This window comes from Rhinatrema bivittatum, chromosome 11 (assembly GCF_901001135.1).
Source record: "Rhinatrema bivittatum chromosome 11, aRhiBiv1.1, whole genome shotgun sequence".
NCBI classification, from domain to species: Eukaryota; Metazoa; Chordata; class Amphibia; order Gymnophiona; family Rhinatrematidae; genus Rhinatrema; species Rhinatrema bivittatum.
This window is the reverse complement of record NC_042625.1, coordinates 17,647,530-17,668,450: the sequence shown is the minus strand read 5'-3', so window position 1 is coordinate 17,668,450 and position 20,921 is coordinate 17,647,530. Positions and strand designations below refer to the sequence as shown.

The window sequence follows — 20,921 nt, the reverse complement described above, 5'->3', positions numbered from 1 at the left end:
GCTCCTGATTTGAAGCCTGGGTGAATTTGTCAAATTGCTTGTTGGTTGCGAAGCAAAGCAATCTCCTCCCCCAGTTGTGGTTGGGGGTTGTGAATCTTGAGTGTGGAAAGATGAGGCAATATGGGTTTTGTGACAAATTGGAGTTGGTAACCATGACGTATTATCTCCAAAACCCATTGATCGGATGTTATTCTCTCCCAGGCTTCCAGGCAAGAACGAATCCTGCCGGGTGGAGCTTGATGTTGTGGTGGTGGCTGAGTAACTAAAAAGATGAAGTCGCTTTTGCTGCAGTAGCCGGCTGTTGCGCCTACTGTCTCTGGTTACGTGGTTTACCTCTACTTTGGTTTGAGGTATTCTGTTGTTGAGCAGGATGTTGGTAGGAAGGGTATGCTTGTGTACGAAAAGACTGATGAGATCTAAAGGGTCTCCTGGCATATGATTGCCTACAAGTAGATCCAATGTAATGACATGTTGTCGAATAATTAGGATGTGATGTTAATGATTGTACTGCTAGAGCTTCTTCCTTCAGTTTACCTACTGTGTCCTGGAATCTTTCTCCGAACAGGTTATCTCCTGTACATGGGAGGTTTGTTAGTTTGTCGTGCAAATCTTCACGTATCGAACTTGAACATAACCATGCAAGTCTGCGGGCTGCAATGGCTGTTGCCGATGCCCTGGAGAATGTTTCATATGCTTCATAGATCGACCTCAAAAGGTGTCGAGAACACTCTTCCATGTCATGAAGAGGCAGAGGTATCTGATCCGCCGTTGAGGAAAGCATACCCTTCATAGCTTGCATGCACTCATATAGGTATTGTACCATGTAGAACTAATGGTGCATAATTCAGGCATTCAACATTGAGTTATGGTATATTTTCCTGCCAAACTCATCTAAATATTTGTTGTCTTTCCCTGGTGGGTATGAGGAATGTGACTTTGTTTTCTTATATCTTTGCATCGCCGATTCTACCACAATCGAAGCACGAGGTAATTGTGGTAGAGAGTATGGTGATGTTTTCCTCATACGAAATTTTATGTCTGTTTTCCTGGAAATGGCTGCGATTGCATAAGGCACTTCCCAAGATTTCTGTAAGACTGAATGCAGGAGTTCTTGTGGTGGAAGAGATGTTGGTTCCCCTGGAGTATCAAAAATCTTTAGGAGACCAAGGGTTTCTGCCCTAGGGTCTGCTTCTTTTTGGACCTCTAGATGCAGTATTGTATCCAATTTGTCTAGGAATTTTGGGTATGTAAGGTCTTCCGGAGGGGAGTACGGTTCCTGAGGTTGTTCCTGCAGATCCGACGGGAATCCCGTAGATGATGATGGGGATGTTTGCGGTGAAGGAGAATCAAAAGATGTATCCTGTGTATAATTTGGCGAGGCTGGTCGGTTTGTTATGGGAGATGTCGGCGGTTCCACCGACGGTTCTCTATTAATCTGCGTCTTGTGTTCCGGAGAACTGTCAGCAGCAATATTAGTCATTTTGAACGATGACTGAAGAGTTTCATAAAAACCTGCTAAGGATTAAGACAATTGATCTGGTTCTCTTGAGACATCTGCTTTAGGGTGCATTGGAGTATTCTGAGGTGACGTATTAGATATCTGACGGACGTTTCGTATTTTATCGAAACCTCTGAATCTGTAGAAGTGTTAGAGGAAACAACCTGTATTACCTCTCTATGTGAGAAGGTATTGGAAGGAGGTATATGAGATGATTTAGAAGTCGAAGGGCTTATTTCCCATGTAGCACTCCTCTTTGCCAACTTTCTATGGTGGGAATGTCATGAGTGCTTATGATAATAGTGAGACGACGAGTCTGTATGACTTCTACATGAAGACGGTGATCGTTTCCTACGTTTTATTGTAAATTCTCTGGAATCAGCTCTTGAAGAAAGGGAAGTACCTGAACGAGGTGAAGTTATTGGTGGAGAAGCTGAAGCAGACCCTTGTGCAGGGTAACGTCGTCATTTCAACTCATTCTGTAGTACATGAGATGAGTGATCATGTCTCTTATGCGCGGATTTAGATTTATGCGCGGATGTAGACTTGCGCGCATATCCTTCTGTTTCCGTGCGCACAAGGGTTATCGGCGCCGTGCGCATAGACACAATTGGCGTCGAGTGCGCAGGTGATGTTGGCGCTGTACGCGCAGATGTCGACGGCACCGTGCGCGCATGTGCCCTGCGCGCAGCATTCTTCTGCGCTGTGCACGCAGGGTTCTTCGGCGTCATACGCAGAAGTGTCATTGGCGCCATGCACATAGAAGTGTTGTGCGCCGATCCCTCTCAAGGTGCCAAAGTATTATGCGCCGATACTTTGTTATGCGCATATGGCGCCTTAGGTGCAGAAGGTGTAGGCGCCGAGGTTTTTGGCGCCAATATGTCCTGTTGCGGCACTTCTGGCTCTGTGGATTTTTGACAATCCATTGGCCTTTGTCGTTTTGACATCTCCTTACCTCCAAGAGTGGAGGATTGAGGATCCGATGAAGATGCTCTCTTTTCGAGGGAGCCGATAAAATTGGCGGGCCAGGCGACGAATGAGCCTCCGATGGTTCCTTTGAGGCAAAACGTTCCTGAAGCCTGTAGGCCCTTTGCTTCAGTGCTCTGGGTGACATCCTTGAGCAAAATTCACAATCTTCCCGATTGTGATCTGGTCCTAGGCATCGGTAACATCGGTCATGGCCGTCCGTGACCGACATTACCTTGCCGCAATGACAGGGTATAAACCCCGATTTTGACATGTTTATTATGTTAACGCTGAGGAGAAGAACAGCTCTGCATGCGATCCCACTCGTGGAAAAAACAGACTGAGGAGATTCCGTTACTTTCCTGCGCGGGAACACATGCGCAGCTGCAGAGAGCAAAGCTCTGTTCTCTGCTTTGACAAGCTCCGCCTCCCGGACCTGATTGACAGATCCCATGACAGCATGGCTAATTCATCCTGCTATCGACGGGAAATAGTGCCTATCCATCCACTTGGGGTCCCACAATGGTAATATCTGTCCATGCAAATGAACACTTTTTAAATATAGTAATCGCACACTTTAAAAAAGGGATGTTTAACAGAGAATTAGGTGCACACAACATAAATCTCAAAGTTAAAAAAAAAAAAACCAAAACACAATTTGGTGGAACAGATAGTCTATACATTAGTATTGTGTAGGAGTATAGCATATATACTTAAAGATAATTCAAATTGTTTCCTTTCCCTAATAACACGTCTGTTTTGCTACTATAATAAACAAAAATATATGTATGAATAAATAATAAATACATAATGAAAACAAAATAAAGAGGAAAAATCTCTACCCAAAATACATAGGATCACAGGTTAGAGGACACCCCATATATTTGATTATGCATTTTTATAAAATGAAATGTAGAGTGCTATGTGGAATATCTGATCAATCCATCTCAAAAAAGATAAAGGCAGAATTAGGGAAAGTACAGATAAGGGCCAAAAAAATGGTCAAGGGGCTGGAGCAGCTCCCATTTGAAGAAAGGCTAAACAAGGACTCTTCAGCTGGAACAAGAGGGGGAATATAATTAAAGTCTAGAAAATCAAGTGTGAAACACAATAGCTATTTACCCTTTTTTTATTTTTTATATTTATTTATATATATGGAGTAGAGATGTGAATCGGAACTGAAATCGGATCCGATTCTGGTTCCGATTCACATCTCTAATATGGAGTCCAACATGAGGCAGTAGATACAGAAACAAGAAAACAATGAATCAGCATACAATGATCATATTCACAATGACATATCCAGAACATAGAATGCGCTGCTCAATATAAGAAGGATTACATTAATCTCAGCATTCCAACATTAACCCAGGGAGCCCCATTCTCATACCCATGTTCTACACCAATCCATGGGTCCTCCACATGTTATATCTTAATCCCACCAGAGACATTGAACCCAGAACTACAAAGGAGCCCAGGAATGGAGGTTTATGGCCTAAAATATTTTCAAGAAAAGACAATACCTCCCACCAAAAAGAAAACAAAGCAAGGCACGACGATGAATTTTACACTTATCACATGTCAGACTGCACCACCCGCATTTTATAGGCCCTAGCTTTGTCAGTCTGTGCCATGTGCAATACCTTAAACTGTTGTTCTTGCAGTCTGGCCTCAACTGTTGTGTATGAGCTAATACAAAATATTTACCTAATGCCATCACAAACACATCTTCCCTAATTCCAGAGACTATTTACATGCAAGAGAAGAGAGCGCCCCCCCAAATCTCCTCTAAAACTACAATTATGCCAAAAGGCCAATATGTTGGAGGATCTGGCTACTTTATCAAATAATGAAATAAAGGAAATTTCCGTAGAATGCCAAACAATACTAGTCTGAGGCAGTGGAAGGTAATGCCGTGCATTACCTTCCACTGCCTCAGACATATATAAAACTGTGAGTGGGGAATACCACAATGGTGTTATAGGTGCGCAAATGCCACTACTCCCTGTTCTACTGAGTAAAGGTTCCCCAAGTTTATAACACCATTCCGATGCCATGCCTGAAATAATTGATTTTGCGTACCAGGAATAAATGCAGGAGCCCCCACAAACTCTATTAATTCTGTTGCATAGGGATTATCGCCCCCCCCCCCCATTTACCCATATATCTCCAAGCTAAAATCACTGGTCTTAGAAGCAATGTCAAGAGATCTTAACATCCATATCCACTAAGTGAAGAACATTAATCTGTTTTCATGGATACAGAATTTCATTGACTAATTTGGCTACTTCATACTTAAAACATTGCCTATACCACTCCCAGCTAAACCATAATTGGCATGCCACATTATAGAAACAAAGAGTCTTATAGCTTGCTACGTTCCCCCTCCAAATAAACTGAATGACGAGGACTGGAAATGAGCAATATCCTTAGATTTCAACCATATTGGAAGCATATGCAATGTACATAACAACTTAGGACGCAAAGAAATTTAAATAGGGCACATCTTCCCAAGAATGAAATAGGGAAGTCCTTCCAAAGGCTCATTTGTTTATCCATGGATTCTATCAGTTTACCAATATTCAAAGAAAAAGCTAATTACTTCATTGTTCTATATTGTGAAACAACGGAGGAGCATTTATTTATAGTATAAAGACCATAACATCATTGTGGGTGGTGTGAAAAATTTAGAGGCAGTTGTACACAAGAAAAAAATTTTCAACAAAAAATATTTATAAGAAATTAAACAAATTGTATTGTTGTTTGCTGCATTACAAGGTTATAATAACATATTAAAAAATTAATTCTATAATTAAACATAGGATGGATGTGGTGAGTTAATGATTAAAAAACAGATTGATAGCAACCCCACAGGTGGGATGCAGAGTATTAATATGAAACCATCACCCCTTCCTACACAAAATTTAATAGAAATATAATAAACCTTGATTTTTGGGATATGGTGATTGGCAAGCTTGGAAATAGTATTTGGGATATAGGCAATTTTCACTAGGTTGAATTTTACACTAAAAGTCCAAAAGCAAAGCACATTCAAGCAGCATTGTCTGAGTTATCAAGAAGGCTGCTCGCCCCATCAAAATGTTGCTAGCAGTAATTTTGTTATCGATTTGACAGCTTGGTTTTAATTGTAAAAATTACTACACTTATCATAAGGCTTGGAGATAACCGGCATGGAGCAGTAGTAGTTACTAGGGATGTGAATCGTTTTTTGACGATTTAAAATATCGTCCGATATATTTTAAATCGTCAAAAATCGTTAGGGCCACGATACAATACCAATTCCCCCGATTTATCGTCAAAAAATCGTAAATCGGAGGAAGGGGGAGGGCAGGAAAACCGGCACACTAAAACCCCCTAAAACCCACCCCCGACCCTTTAAATTAAATCCCCCACCCTCCCGAACCCCCCCCCCCAAATGACTTAAATTACCTGGGGGTCCAGCGGCGGTCCGGAACGGCCTCCTGCAATTGAATCGTGTTGTCTTCAGCCGGCGCCATTCTGCGCCGCCATTTTGCAAAATGGCGGCGGCCATAGACCAACACGATTCAACTGCAGGAGGTCGTTCCGGACCCCCGCTGGACTTTTGGCAAGTCTTGTGGGGGTCAGGAGGCCCCCCCCAAGCTGGCCAAAAGTCCCTGGGGGTCCAGCGGGGGTCCGGGAGCGATCTCCTGCCGCGAATCGTTTTCCGTACGGAAAATGGCGCCGGCAGGAGATCGACTGCAGGAGGTCGTTCAGCTGGCGCCATTCTGCGCCGCCATTTTGCAAAATGGCGGCGCAAAATGGTGGCGGCCATAGACCAACACGATTCAATTGCAGGAGACCGTTCCGGACCGCCGCTGGACCCCCAAGTAATTTAAGGCATTTGGGGGGGGTTCGGGAGGGTGGGGGATTTAATTTAAAGGGTCGGGGTGGGTTTTAGGGTGTTTTAGTGTGCCGGTTTTCCTGCCCTCCCCCTTCCCCCGATTTAGCTACGGACCGCCGCTGGACCCCCAGGTAATTTAAGGCATTTGGGGGGGGTTCGGGAGGGTGGGGGATTTAATTTAAAGGGTCGGGGGTGGGTTTTAGGGTGTTTTAGTGTGCCGGTTTTCCTGCCCTCCCCCTTCCCCCGATTTAGCTACGGACCGCCGCTGGACCCCCAGGTAATTTAAGACATTTGGGGGGGGGGGTTTGGGAGGGTGGGGGATTTAATTTAAAGGGTCGGGGGTGGGTTTTAGGGGGTTTTAGTGTGCCGGTTCACGATTTTAACGATTTTCACGATACTCTAAACACCCAAACGGCGACGATACGATTCCCTCTCCCTCCCAGCCGAAATCGATCGTTAAGACGATCGAGGACACGATTCACATCTCTAGTAGTTACTATCATAAGAAGCTTGCTGGGCAGACTGGATGGACCATTTGGTCTTTTTCTACTGTCATTACTATGTTACTATGTTGATCCCTTCCCTGGTTCTAACTGGAATAGAAGGCCAAAGGACAAGGAGGAGGAAACAGTTGAGTCAAAAAAAAATGGAACCTATTAAATCAACTATGATTCTGTTCACCATAATATTGTTTATTGCCTGGATTTAGCAAGTATGTAATGGGCAGTAGTTCCTGCACCTAGAATCTGTTCTTGAAAAGTCCATGATTTCATCTTGTGTGCTTGATTTTAAATACCATAATAGGGGTACACGACACTTCAGCCCGAGATGCGAGCAGAACCAGGATGGATGCACTGCATGCACTTTTGCATGACAACGAGGCATACATGATTCCTGAATATGATGCTCTCTCCCTTTTCTTCAGTTCCAATCACAATTATGGTTCCAATTTGTTTTTACTAAAATGTTTTATTGCTTTTTCTTTGTATATACAAGTCTGCATCTGACATTACCCAGATTCGAGAACTACAGGAACAAGTGGAGGATTACCAGAAAGAGAAACAAAGCCTTCAAGAGAAAGTAAGATTTCATCTATTCTCCATGACTTCAAGAGTAGCACAAGAATGATATTATACCATATGAGTAAGCAATAGCACAGTCTCTGATTTTAGCATCCACTGTTTGGATAGAAGATATGAGGAAAACCATATACTTTCTAGACAATGGAAAAAGTATGCCAGATTTTTTTGTCACTGCACTGGGGAAAAATAATTTTAAAATAATGCATTAGTAATTTCTAATCCATTTTTACCATATGTTCAATTGTCTCTTTTTACATTTTAGGACAGGGCTTCCCAAACCTGGCCTGGTAATCGCACAGTCAGTCAGGATTTCAGCATATCCACAATGAATATGCATTAACTACATCTGCACACACAGATTTATCTCACACATATTTATTGAAAGTATACTGAAAACCTGACTAGCTGTGGGCTCACCAAAACCAGTTTGGAAAGCTTTTGTTATTATCCAGTATTGTTAAAGCTGTCTTGCCATTGTTTATTGCCTTGCCTTATAATGGGTCAACAGAATAAAAAGCCAATTACTTGTAGACCCATGATGCTGACAAATCACAATGCATGTTTTTCCTCAATCAGTCCCTAAATTGTATTCCATGAAGTACCATTAAATATGAGCTGCAAGTATTCATAAAATTTGGATATTCTTTCCCATATACTCTCAAGCCTTTGATCCTCAATGTTTGCTGCCCTTCTAGCATGGCCTTCTGCCCTCAGAAAATAATAGACAATTGACCAAGAAGCAGGCATATAAAAATGCTGCCAAGAAGAGCCTTTAATTAAGAACTTAACCTTGAATTCTAGCAGAGAATGACAGGAAACTGCTAAGTAATTCAATTCCTGAAATATCAAACCATAAGTGAAAGACTGAGTAGTGAGTTAGATGCTAAAGTTAAATGAAATAAAAATCTTTTCATCATCATACCAGAGAAATACAATTTTGACCACAGCTATCCCTTTCCAGTTAATGATGAGAGAACAATTCAAGAGCTCAATGGGAAATGTCAGGATTTTCATCTAGTTCTGCTGGGGAAGTCCACTGGGAATATTTCAACAGATCTAGGGAATGTCCATAGCAGACCTGCAGAAGTTCAAAGTAAACCCTTTGCTCTGAAGAAATCAGTTCAGGATTTCCTTGAATCTGCTGTGGATTTCCTGCAGATTTGGATTTCCTGCAAATGCATATTTTTCTTAAAAAGTTTGTTGAAGCAATTTGGCAAACCTGCTGAACATTTTTCATTGAGTAGCATACCTCTTTTAAAGAAGATCATGCAGTTCTATTTATGGTGCCAAGATGAACTATGATTTATTGCTTATACTTCAATTTCAGGACATACAGTATAGAGCATAAGCTTGAAATATATAGCAGGCATTATGGGGACCAGTTCAGATCCCTTTGGCCCTTATATATCTGAGTAAAGAGTGTTTGCATGCCAGAAAGTGCCAAATTGGTAAATTAAGTTGGCTGACGCAGTATAATGATGTGTAATACAATGTAATCCCTGGGGATGTATCCATGAAAACTAGGCCCCTATTTTTCTAGAGCTATTGATTGTATGCAGATACATGTAAATAAAGAAACTGAATTCCATATTCAGGATTCTGGGGTATACCAGTTGGTTCACTTTCTTGATTTCATGATTTTATCTAAAATGAATACATAAAAAGACATAAAACCCAGAGTAAAAGAGAATTACAGCAGCAACGCACTTAATTGATCTTTCATAGTTGACAACTTGGTGGCTAGTAGTCATCTCTGATGCTTTCCAGTTCTCAAGAAATATTGGACATGCATATGTAATTTTTGCATCTTACTATGCTTGTATTCTCTCTCTCCAAATTCTTATATTCTGTTACCTTCAAAATAAAATGTTTAGACCAAAACATTTTCCTACAGATGAATTGCTTGAGTAGAAAATGCCAGAATGCATGAAATTTCAATTGATTTATAATAATTGAATTCATTAGTTCTTTTATTTAAAAAATATATTTTTCAGTATTTAAATTCAAGCTCATCTAAAAGAGCATTCGATTTAATCATAAGAATGGGGAGGGTAATTTTAAAACAGTCCGTGTAATTTAGTATGAATTTTCAAAGTGGATTTGCGCACATAAGGCTACTATGAAAATTCTTGGGTTGCCCTTTGTACATGCAAACACGTACACACAGAATGTATATTTGTAAATGGTTTCCCTGCCCTGGCTCTGCCACCAGAATGCCTCTTGCTAGCGAAGTTAAAAGTATGCGTAATATGGCCATAAATCACTTTGATTATCAAACCCTACGAAGATATTAGATACTAAAGTATTCTAGATATGGCACACAATTTTTAGACACTTAGGAGGTCCATACTCAAAGGCATTTAGCTGGAGAATTATGTTATCTGATTAAATGCCAATATGTGAATATTTTGGGCACTCATCCGACTAAATTTTAGCTATATAACTCATTATATGGCTAAATTTAGCTGGAGAACATGGAAAATTCTGAGAGGGTTCCGGGACAGAATTTAGATAGCTCCAGACCTTGGAAAGTAGTACACGGAATGCAGGACCTCTCAAAAAATGCAGGAATGGTTAAAGGGCTACGGTAAAGAAATGTAACCACAGTGCACTTTTAAAGTTAGCCGAATAAAGCAGGTATTCTGCAAGGACATCTGATGGAGCCTGGCAAGGAAAATTTACGTCAAAGTTTCTAGAACTTTGGTTGAACCTCAATGAGATGCCCCTGCTTGCCTTTACTACTTGTCCATGTGGGGTTGCTTCAGTCTAATTTAGAAAAAGAATAAACCATGGAGACCCATCTCCAGAGGGAGGTGGGCGGTACTCATGAGGACTGACATCCTGCTGTCCTAGGAGAACACCTGTTACAAGTAAGCAACTCTGCTTTTTCCATGGGTCTCCATGGGTGAATCCCTAGCTACAGGTGGCCTCCAACAAAAAAGGAGACAACAAAAACAGAGCCACTGGGCACAATGACAAACAGCGATATTTTTTATTGGCAACAGGCCTTTTTAATATGTTTATTCCCTAAAAGGTGGCAGCCTGGTACATAAACAACGGGACCTCGGCAGGAACAGAGTTGAGTTCTACACCTCAAACAAGTTCCAGGGGGCAGACTGGCCGAACCTGCTGTCGCATCAGCCATCCATGTCCAAACCATATTGCGATGTGAATGAGTGGACAGAACTTCATGTCACAGCTTTGCAGATCTCCTCCATGGGGACTGATCACAAATGAGCCACCAATGCTGCCATTGCTCGGATGTAATGAGCTTTGACATGGCCCACTAGATTCAAGCCTGACTGGGCATAACAGAAGGAGATGCAAACTGCTAGCTAATTGGAGAGCGTCTGCTTGGCAATGGTGATCCTCAGCTTACTCTGATCAAAAGAAACAAAAGCTGAGTGAATTTCCTATAGACTTCTATCTGCTTCAGGTAGAAGGCCAAGGCTCTCTTCTGCAGGGCTTGTTCACCTTGGTGAGCATGAGGCCTGGGGAAAAACATTGGAAGAACAACTGATTAAGATGAACTTCCAACACCACCTTAGGCAAAAATTTAGAGTGTGTATGTAAGACCACCCTATTACAAAACAAATGGAAAATAAGGTGGATAAAGTCACTCTGGCCTCAAACTCACTGACCCGGTGCACTGAAGTAACTGCCACCAGGTCAGGTACTTCAGGTCACAAGAGCGCAGCAGCTCAAAGGGAGTTTTCATTAGCTGGGACAAGTCCCATGATACTTAGAAGCAAGATTGTGCTGCACAAACAAGCTTGATGGTCCATAAGTTCATATGAGCATTTAAAGTTTTAATGTAGAGACAAATGAATTAATCGCTGATAATGGTAACTGTCCAAGTCAGTTCATTTACTTTCACAGCCACTAATGTGACATTCCTATGTCCCCTGAAACAGACCATTTTCGCATAAAGCTGCATCGGGATGAACAAATCTAAAATAAAATGAATTAAGAGGAAAGCTTAAAAATGGTACAATTTACAAAAAACAGACCAAAACTGTGGCACAAAGCAGAGCAAAGACATACCAAATCGAAGGTAAACAAACTTAAACAATGAACCGGAAAAGGAAAACAACATAGCTAAAGAAACAAGGTACAGTCAAACAAAATTGTAAAAAGCAAAATTCTAAAACTGAACCAATAGTACAAACCTTATAAAGAAATTCTACTATGTTAGAATCGGTGATGTTCGAGTTCTCTGTTACTCTTGTTTGAATCAGTAATGCTGGGTTAACCCGCCTCTGGGGTGTCCCTCTGTATCAGAATTCATGTGCTATATGTGGCACCCTACAGATTGACCACTAGATGTCACCTAGTCCCTGGAGAATAAAAACTAGCTAGAGGGATTACCATTACCTCTATGAGGTAGCTGAGTGGGTAGACCCTGGATATTAACTAGTGACTAGGGCTAGATTCAGGAGGAGTCTAGTTTGGGGAAAGTAGGAGCCCTAGTAGTGTGGGTCCCTTTCCTTGTGGTGAAGCCTATGGCTTCACCCCAGATACTTTTAGAAAACACCTGCCTGTATACTCCCTGCTGGGTTAGGATCAATAGAGAGAAATCAAAAAAATCAAAAGGATTTGGACTGTATTAAGGACTATTTTGCCTGAGCTACAGCCTGGAGCTCTGAGGAAAGATTACCCTCCTGGATCCAGAGGCCAGGTCACTAAGCGCTCTGTTAGTGCTCTTCAAAGGTTAATGCAGGGCTGCAAGGTCAATGGCGCAGAAGATATTAAAACAGTCAGTGGGATATCCTATTTAAGGTGAGGGGAGGTTGGTTACCCTTTCTCTCATTTGGAGTGATTTAATGCTTTTCCTTCTGGGAGGCTCAGAAGAAGAACCACCACAAATAAAAGTCTGAGCATCAAGGAAGACCCTCTACAGGATCTTGAATGGGACACAAGCACAGGTTGGGTCACTGTGTGAAATCTGCTGGATCCAGGTAGGATTGGGAAAATGTATCTGTTGCAGTCTTGGACCCTGCAGGTGTAGGGGACTACTAAGCTCTCGTGTAAAGGAAGTTAGGATTTCTCCAGAGCCCGAAGTTCAACACTTACACAGAGAAAAAGAAGGGTCACTCATTTGTACAGACATTTACGTTACCTGGATATTGATTACCTATCAATAAAATAAGTAAAAAAATTTTGAACACTGCCTGGGCCACAAACAGCTGCTTTCCCCCCATAGAAAGAACTCACCCCTGGGGTGACTTGTGGAAAAGGAAAAATAGTCCTAAGAAACAAATTATTGTGTATGCCTTTAGAGGAGATGCCCTTCAGAAGAAAAGGGTTTCAAAGGGATGAGGTGTAAGTCTAAATAAAACTATTTCCAGCCATCTATGACATGCTTGAGGGTTCTGGGGTTAATTGGGTGGGGGAGGCTAAAGAACCAGGAGTGTCTTGAGCTGTAGGCTGGGAAAACTGATGGACAAACTGGTCATGTCCTGGACATGTACATGTTATAAAATTCCCTCATTTCTGAGTCTGAAAGCCAACACTTCCTGCTGTGCATGTACACGCTTAAAATAGGGAGCTCACATACATGGGCCCAGCCTATTTTATAACATATGCGCGTCCTGCGCACAGGCTATAGCAGCACATCTGACAGTGTGCCCACATGTGTATATGGGTGCCCACACAGTCATTTTAAAGTTACTGTGAAAATGTACAACTACAGCTATACAGAGATGAACTTATCTTCTACATGGTGATGATATGTGCCAATTGCATTAAGATGTACCCTGACCGAGTTGGTCTTAAGACCAGCGTAAGAAAGATGTAGAAGGTAGTCAAGCATTTTTCATGCTGAGCAGAAGAGGTCTAAGGCCCTTTTACCCTCACCACATAGTAAACCTCCTCCAGTTCAGTCTGTAAGACTTTCTGGTAGAAGACTTTCTGGAATCTAAGAGAACCTGAGACATCTTCAGAAAGGTCAAGAGGTTGCAGAATCAGCATCTCAACATCTAGGTGGTAAGCGAGAGGCCCTAGAGATTGGGATGAATCAACCTGTCCTAATCCTGAGTGATGAGATCTGGGGAAGTCCACAATCTGATCGGTTTCCGAATGGAAAATTCCTGAAGGAGTGGAAACCAAATCTGTCCCCTTTTCCCTCCTGAGCTTCTGCAAAATCTTTGTGAGGAACTGGAGGATATTCATAGAGAAGCCCCTGAGCCCAGTGGAGAGCAAAAGCATCAGAGGCTAGCTTGCTGTGTGCCTTATAAATGGAACAGAATAGAGGGACATTTCTGTTCTAGGGAGCCATGAATAGGTTTACCTCCAGGGTACCCCACAAGCCAAAGATATGATTTTCTACCCTCTGGTCCAGGGACCATTCATGGGATCTGAAGGACTGACTCAGTCTTCCTGCCACCCCATTCTCCAGACTGGCCTGCTAGATGGTCCTGAGCACCATCCCCTGAGAGAGTGCCCAGGCCCACAACTGATCTGCTTCATGATACAGGTGATAGAATCCTGCTCCTCCTTGCTTATTGATGTTATACATCATCACTTGGTTGTCCACTTGAATGAGAACAATTTTGTTGGAAAGCCATTCTCTGAAAGCCCATAGTGCATATCGAATCACCCGGAACTCCAGGAAGTTTATCTGGTACTGATATTCCTGGGCAAACCAGGAGTCCTAGGTACAAAACCCCATCTGCATGAGCTCCCCAGCTAAGGTTGGATGCATCCATGGTTAGGACAATTTGCACTAGAAGGGTTAAACCTAGAGCACAGGGCCTCCTTTAGAGCTGATTCGACCACTACTAACTGATGGAAATCTGATGCTTGTCGAATACGGGAGCCTTCTGGATGAGATAAGCCACTTCCACCTTCCTATTAACAGGAGCTACTGAGAGGGGGTTCTCACACATGCTCAACAGTATCTCCTGAAGGATCTCATGCACTGGAACTTCCACAATCTCCTTAGGAGGCTCCATGTACTGGAGGATATCCAGCATCTTCTGTCTGGAATCATCCTCTGTTTGTAAAGTAAATAAGATGGCCTCTCCCATCAGCCTCATAAATCCTGCAAAGGAGAGATCCTCTGGTAGAGATTTTTGTCTGTCCAGAGAAGGAGAGGAATCCGAGGGGAGACTATCCAATGCCTCATCATCTGAACTACAGTCAGAGTCTCCGCACCTCTAGGAATAGACATATTCTGACCCACTGCAATTGCCAGGGGAGGAATCTCTAGGCACTTGGTCCCCGGCCAGTGATTCAGTGACCGGTGCGGCTGCCTGGTGTGGCCTGAACCCCAAGGTCCCTGGCTCCCTCCAAGAAAGCTTCCTTCTCTGAGAAACCTGGTATGAGCAACAGGTCATCTGGCACAGATTTTGATGTCCTTCTGGGCATCGGAGATGAAACGGGCACTGTCACAGATGGAGGCGTCAGTAGTACGCCAGTGAGTGCCTGCAGCAAGCCAAGCAACAACTTGAGGAAAGACAGTGCCATCGGTACCCCAACACTGAGACCCTGCAGCACATTTTACATGGCCATTTGCACGTGTCTCTCCAATTCCTCCTCATATATCGCCAATGCTAAAACTGATTGTGAGGCAGGAGGGGCCACATCATCTTCGGATCCTAGAGGAGGCCTGGTGGCTGACACCAGGACCAGTGAAGATTATGGCAAAACCCCTAGTAACATGGAGGATGAGCTGTCCTCACCACATTGTCACTCAGGGCTTTCCCAGCAGAAGCTGAACTGTCCCAGTGCTCAATACCCAGCTTCGATGGGGGCCGATGCTGATGCTTCTTCAGCTTCCCTTGATGCTTGGCATCAGTCATTCCTGGTGATGATGTCAAAGAAGAGGAACCCAAAGCTTTGACTGGGAGGAGCAGGCTGGAATGGCATGAGCGTGAGCTCTTCCTGTTGCAGCACAGTTGACACTGCGTCGCAGATGGGCCCATAAGGCCTCTGTCGACAGCTGGAGTACATGCTTGGATATGGATCAAGCTAAAGCTTCACTGCAATTGTTGCCTCCCCCTCTGGTTGGGCCCTTAGGTTCTGGTGGCTAGCAGGACTTAGAAGATTCAGGGAGCTTAGGCAGAATCCAAAGGCAGTCCAAGAGTTGGGGCTGGCAGTAGACAAAGCACAGTCCAAGTTCAAGGCTAGGGTCAGGACCAGGTGGCAGGCAACGGATATGTCTAAGTCCAAAGCTGAAGTCAGAACTGGTGAGACTGGCCAAGACAGAAGATACAGGTGAATAGACAGGACAAGACCAGGAGACAAGGCACGACAAGACTCTGAAAACAAGGGTAAGACAGATAAATAAGATGAGGAGTCAGAGCTAAGGCAAAGCTGAAGACAGGTTGGATGAGGCGAGGCTGGATGAGGCGAGGCTGGAAGGCAGGCTAGATGAGGCAAAAGACCCGTTTGCTGAGACAAGTAAGAAGAGTCACAGCTGGGTTTAAATACCCAGATGCATGATGTCATCAGTAGGCACCTGCTGGGGGAATTCTTGTGGCAGGACCTTCAAAGGGCACTACACGATGTGTGCACACACACACACACACACATAGGGAAGCTGCCCGGAAGTGTCAGCAGCACTGGGGAAGGCCACAGGTGAGTGCAGCTGGTTGCAGTACGTAGCTGTGACCGAAAAACTTAAGTGTACCCTCCTAAGCACCCTCCCCAAACATCTCATCTTCAACTTCTGGAGAGATGTTGATGGTACATCTTTATCATCTGGGGACTTGGAAGGCTTGATATGAGTTCCAGGTATTCTTTGATTTTCAGGTGGACTTAAAAGAGCATCCGTTGACTGATTTTCTTCTACAGGCAAGGATCCTTCAGAGAGAAAGAATGGGCCTCATGTATCCCAGGATCATTGTGTTGAATGAAGACAGCCCCTGCCTTCTTGACAGTGGCCTCCACCTGCATGATGATGGGCTTCAAGAATTTTGAACAGTCAATAGATTTGCAGGGCACCAAGGCTCTAGGATGTGGCTCATAGCATGGGTTGGTAAGCAATGTGTACAAGAGAGTCAAGGGCAAGGGTTGGTAAGCAATGTATTAAGGTAGTCAAGGGCAAGGTAGCTGGAGGCAGTGCCTGGGTAGCACAATGCTCCTGACAGGAAGGACCCCAATGAATGATTTGTAATGTATCCCAGTCAATGTTGGTGGAGTCTGAGCCAGGGTAGTCCAAGAACGACAGGGTTAGTTGTCTTGAGTAATTCATAGAACTTGAAAGTCAAGGTGGCCATGGTCATGCAACCAGACAAAGGTTCACCATAGATGGAAGAGACAATGCAAAGTGTGGTCAAGGTGGTAGCAAGGCAGCCACACTGGTGTAGCAGTGACTCCTGAATACAGTTTCTCCCTGCTCCAGAGTCAGTAGGGCTTTAGTCTTAATAGAGTGTCCCCTGAAGGTGAGAGACATCAGTATCACCAGCTGTGGAGAGGAAGTTGGGTTGCTTAAGACCTTCTTCCCAACTAAGCTTCCATTCAAAGGATTGCCCAGTTTCTCAGGGCATTGGCTAGCAAAATGTCCTTGTGCTCCACGGTAAAGGCAGAGGTTATGCAGTTTTCTCTTTTTCTCTTCAACTGAAAGTTCAGTCTTGCTTAACTGAATGGGTTCTTCTTGTGAGAGAAACATCAAGGGGTCTGAGAGAAGCTCCAGGGAATGCAGAAGCTTAGAAGCCACATGGGTGGGTTGATGAAATGCCTTCTTCTCTTGAGCTTGTTCTTGAAATTATAAATCAACTCAATAGGCCAAGGAAATTAGTACTTCCAGAGACAGTGGAAGATCCAGAGCCACCAGTTCATCTTTTATTCTTCCAGATAACCCTTACAGAAGATGGTGGTTTGGCTGTCTTCACCCCAACCAAGCTTGGAGGCTAAAGTACAAAATTCCACTGCATACTCACCCAAAGTACGAGTGCCTTGACGGATTCGAAGTAATTCCATGGCTGCGGATGAAATGCATCCAGGCTTGTCAAAAATCAGGCGGAAGTGATGTATGAAGTTATCCAAAATTCTAAGAAGTGGATCATCTCATTTCCACAAGGAAGAAGCCCAGGCAAAAGCTGGACTATCCAACAAGGAGAATATATGTCCTATCTTGACACAGTCTGAAGAAAAACAAGCTGCCTGTAACTCAAAGTGCATTTTACAGACATTGAGGAACCCTCTGCATGCCTTGGAGTCACTACTGTACCTAGGAGGTGGCGGAAGCTGCATCATGGGTTCCATAGTCCAAATGGGCACGGGTACAGGGTTCACCAGGGCTGATGCTGGGACTGGAGGAAGTTGGACCAGCACGGTGTCCAATCACTGGGTCAGAACCTGAAGTAACTCAGTCACATGATCAAGTTGCTCCTGGGCTTGTTGAGTAAACCTGTGCAGGAGACCAGTCAAGGAATTCAACTCTGCTTTTTGCTCCTGCACTTTTGCAACCAATTTGGCAATGTCCTGTCATGGAAACGCTCATGGCCTCAGCAATTTGTAAGGAATGGTGTGAGGCTGAGCCCTTCTTACTGCAGCACAGTTGACACCACCTCGTGGCAAGCCCATGAGGCCTGTGATAACAGCTGGAGAATGGGCTTTGCTATGGGCCAGGCTAAGGCTTTACTGGAACCGGCTGCCTCCCCCCATGTGTTGGGCCCTTGGGTTCCAACAGCCAGCAGGTTTTAGAAGTTTCAAGGAACTTAGGCAGAGTTCAGACGCAATCCAAAACTCAGGGCTGGCAGCAGACAAGGTGCGGTCCAAGTTCAAGGCTAGGGTCAGGTCCAGGCTGCAGGCAAAATATATGTCTAAGTCCAAAGCTGAGGTCAGAACCAGTGAGACTAGCCAAGACAGAAAAGATACAGGGGAGGAGAGAGCAAGACTCCAAAGACAAAGGTAAGATGGACAAACAAGACAAGGAAACAGAGACAGGACAAGGCTGGAAATCAGACTGGACAAGGTAAAGCTGAAGTGAGGCTGGATGAAGTGAGGCTGGAAGGCAGGCTGGACGAGGTGAAGTTGGAGGGCAAGATGAATGAGGCAAGGCTGAAGACAGGCAGGATGAGGCAAAGGACGTGTTTTTTAAGGCAAGAAAGGTCTCGGCTGGGTTTAAATAGCCAGCCACACAATGTTATCAGGAGATACCCGCCAGGGGCATTTACATTATGGGGCCTTCAAAGGGCGTGGCATGGTGCACAAGTGCACTTAGGGAAGCAGCCTGGAAGTGTCGTGGTGTCAGGAAAGGCCAGAGGTGAGTGCAGCCAGTAGCAGTATGCTGCTGCGACCGGCAAACATAGCAGGAGCTGGGCAATGGCCTGTCTCTAGCATCCCTACCAGCTGTCGACTTTGAGGGAACCAATGGCTCTCTGATGCCAATGTAATGTAGTGGTGTGGATCACGGTGTGGCTCTGTGATCCTTCAGTGTTGATGCTTCCGATGCCAATGTTAATGGATCAGTCTTCCAGTTCCCAAACAGATATCCCTCAAAATCCAAAAGAGACTGGCATCCTTTTGGGTCATCTTGCAGCAATCCCAGACATCATGCGATGCCCCCAAGCAGACAACACATCTGTCATGGGGATACAAAATAGATATGATCCTTCTGCATCATGTGCATCGCTGAAACCTTGAAGACATGTTGAAACGAAATAAAAGGGACACAAGCCCAATTCAATGGTGGTGGCGATCGATGGCAACAGGTACTGAGGACACCACCACCTGGAGGAGAGCTGACCGTGAAAGAAATGATGAAAAAATTACCCAGTGATACTATGGGAAGACCGCAGCACCCTGCGATGGACAGCACAGTGAAAAAAGTCCCACAGGAATTCAAAAATGAGAAAATCCCAAACTGAGATTTACAAACCAGGATCCACAGAAAAAGAAAGATTGAAGGGACCCTGCATGGACACATAGTATGAATGCATGGGCATGCTCACTGATGCTCAGTCAAAGTTCTGGAAACTTTGACATACGTTTTCCATGCCAGACTCCATCAGATGTCACCCATTTTTGAGGACTACCATCCTGCTTGTCCCTGGAGAAACTATGCTGGCTAACTTTAAGATGGTTGCACATATTCAATGCACCACTGAATATCCTGCCAAAATTAGCCAGATACATTTATCTGTTTAACTTTGCTGGCCAAATAGTGGCTGAAAATGCAGCCCTTATTTTAAGTTTTACCCCCTTCCCCTCAATGAGAGAAATATTCAAAGGCATTTTCTGGAGTAAAACAGGGCTTTGCCCATAAACATGGCTTGCTATGTAATTTTCTGCCATATATGTGAATAAATGTGTTATGAACCCTCCTGTAGTGGTGCTACGGGAGGCTCCTTACCTCTTCCTGGAGGCCGCTCTGAAGCCGGGGTCTCGCCTACAAACTATCCAGGATTTGCTCCAGGGCCTGGGAGGCCTCAATGTTCTTGGGGTCTGCCTGAGGCTTGCTTGTGTCTGCATGGACTTCCTGGTTTGGGCCATGCCCTTCTCCTAGGGGCCAGCCCACAGCACTCCTCCTTAGTTTTAGGGCCAGCTAGGTGTGGGCCATCCAAACTCCTCCCAGGGAGTCGCCTGTCTGCAGCCCTATAAAAGGACTTCAACTTCCAGTCAGCCTTGCCTTGCATCGGAGTTACTTTGTCTCTGGAAGCCCTGGCTGTCCAGTGCTCCGACAGGCCCTTGTCTTCTTCGTGGAGCTCCTCTTCGTTTGTCTTCTCGCCATGCCATGCCATGCCATGTCATGTCTTTGTGCCTGAGGTCCTTGTCCAGGTGTCCTGGTGTCTTGTCTTGATCTTCTGTTTCCTGATGTTCCTGCTTCCTTGGTGGCTTGCTCCTGTGTCGTCAGCACTCCTGAGCCTTCTGCTCCTGTTGGTCTTCTCCCTTGGACGACGTCTTTCCCGGGTTGGAGTGGCCTGCAGGTGGACTGGTGTCCTGTGCTCCAGAGCCGTCAAGTCCTGCCAGCCTTTGTGGTGCTTCGGGTGACATATGGCTTCGTCGTCAGAGACCCACTTTGACTGGATTCTTCCCTGCGCTCATCCTGTTCTCAGCGTGGTCCATGACCAGCCTCCTCAGGCTGTGTAGGGTGCGCAGTGGGACAGGGTGGTCCGCGACCAGCCCATTGGGTCCGCTCATGAAGGTGGGCTGTGAGGGTGCCCTGAGAGACAGTGCCAATGTCTTCCTTCCCAGCTTCTCATCTCGCTGGACTTCATCAAGTTCCTCGTCTCTGATGCTGTTGCATCAGCCCTGGTGTCATGTCTTTGTGTCAAGGCCTCTGTCTGCCCTCATCCTCAGGCCAGCCTGCTGCTCTATGCCGATTCAAGCGGCAGGTCCGAAAGGGCTCGGAACAGTCGGAGGACCGTTCCCCTACCCACATCATCTGTTGTTGGCTCTGGGAGCTTGCAGGCCTGGCAGAGGGTAAGACCGTGTTCTGCCATGCTGGAACACGCCATCAACCCTCGGTTCGGCCCTGGATCCGTCTGGGGTCGGGCTGAGGCCCAAGGGCACACTAAACACCCCATTACGTAACAAAATGTAT

At 44.7% G+C, this 20,921-nt stretch overlaps 1 protein-coding gene across 1 annotated transcript in view; it reads left to right on the top strand.

Annotated features, from left to right (window-relative positions):
- Window positions 1-20,921, top strand: part of MYO18B (myosin XVIIIB) — an 815,563-nt gene that overhangs the window by 682,117 nt on the left and 112,525 nt on the right. Inside the window, exon 38 of the mRNA XM_029619020.1 lies at window positions 7,344-7,427. Coding sequence (XP_029474880.1) covers window positions 7,344-7,427 — 84 coding nt within the window. The remainder of the gene's footprint in view (window positions 1-7,343; window positions 7,428-20,921) is intronic.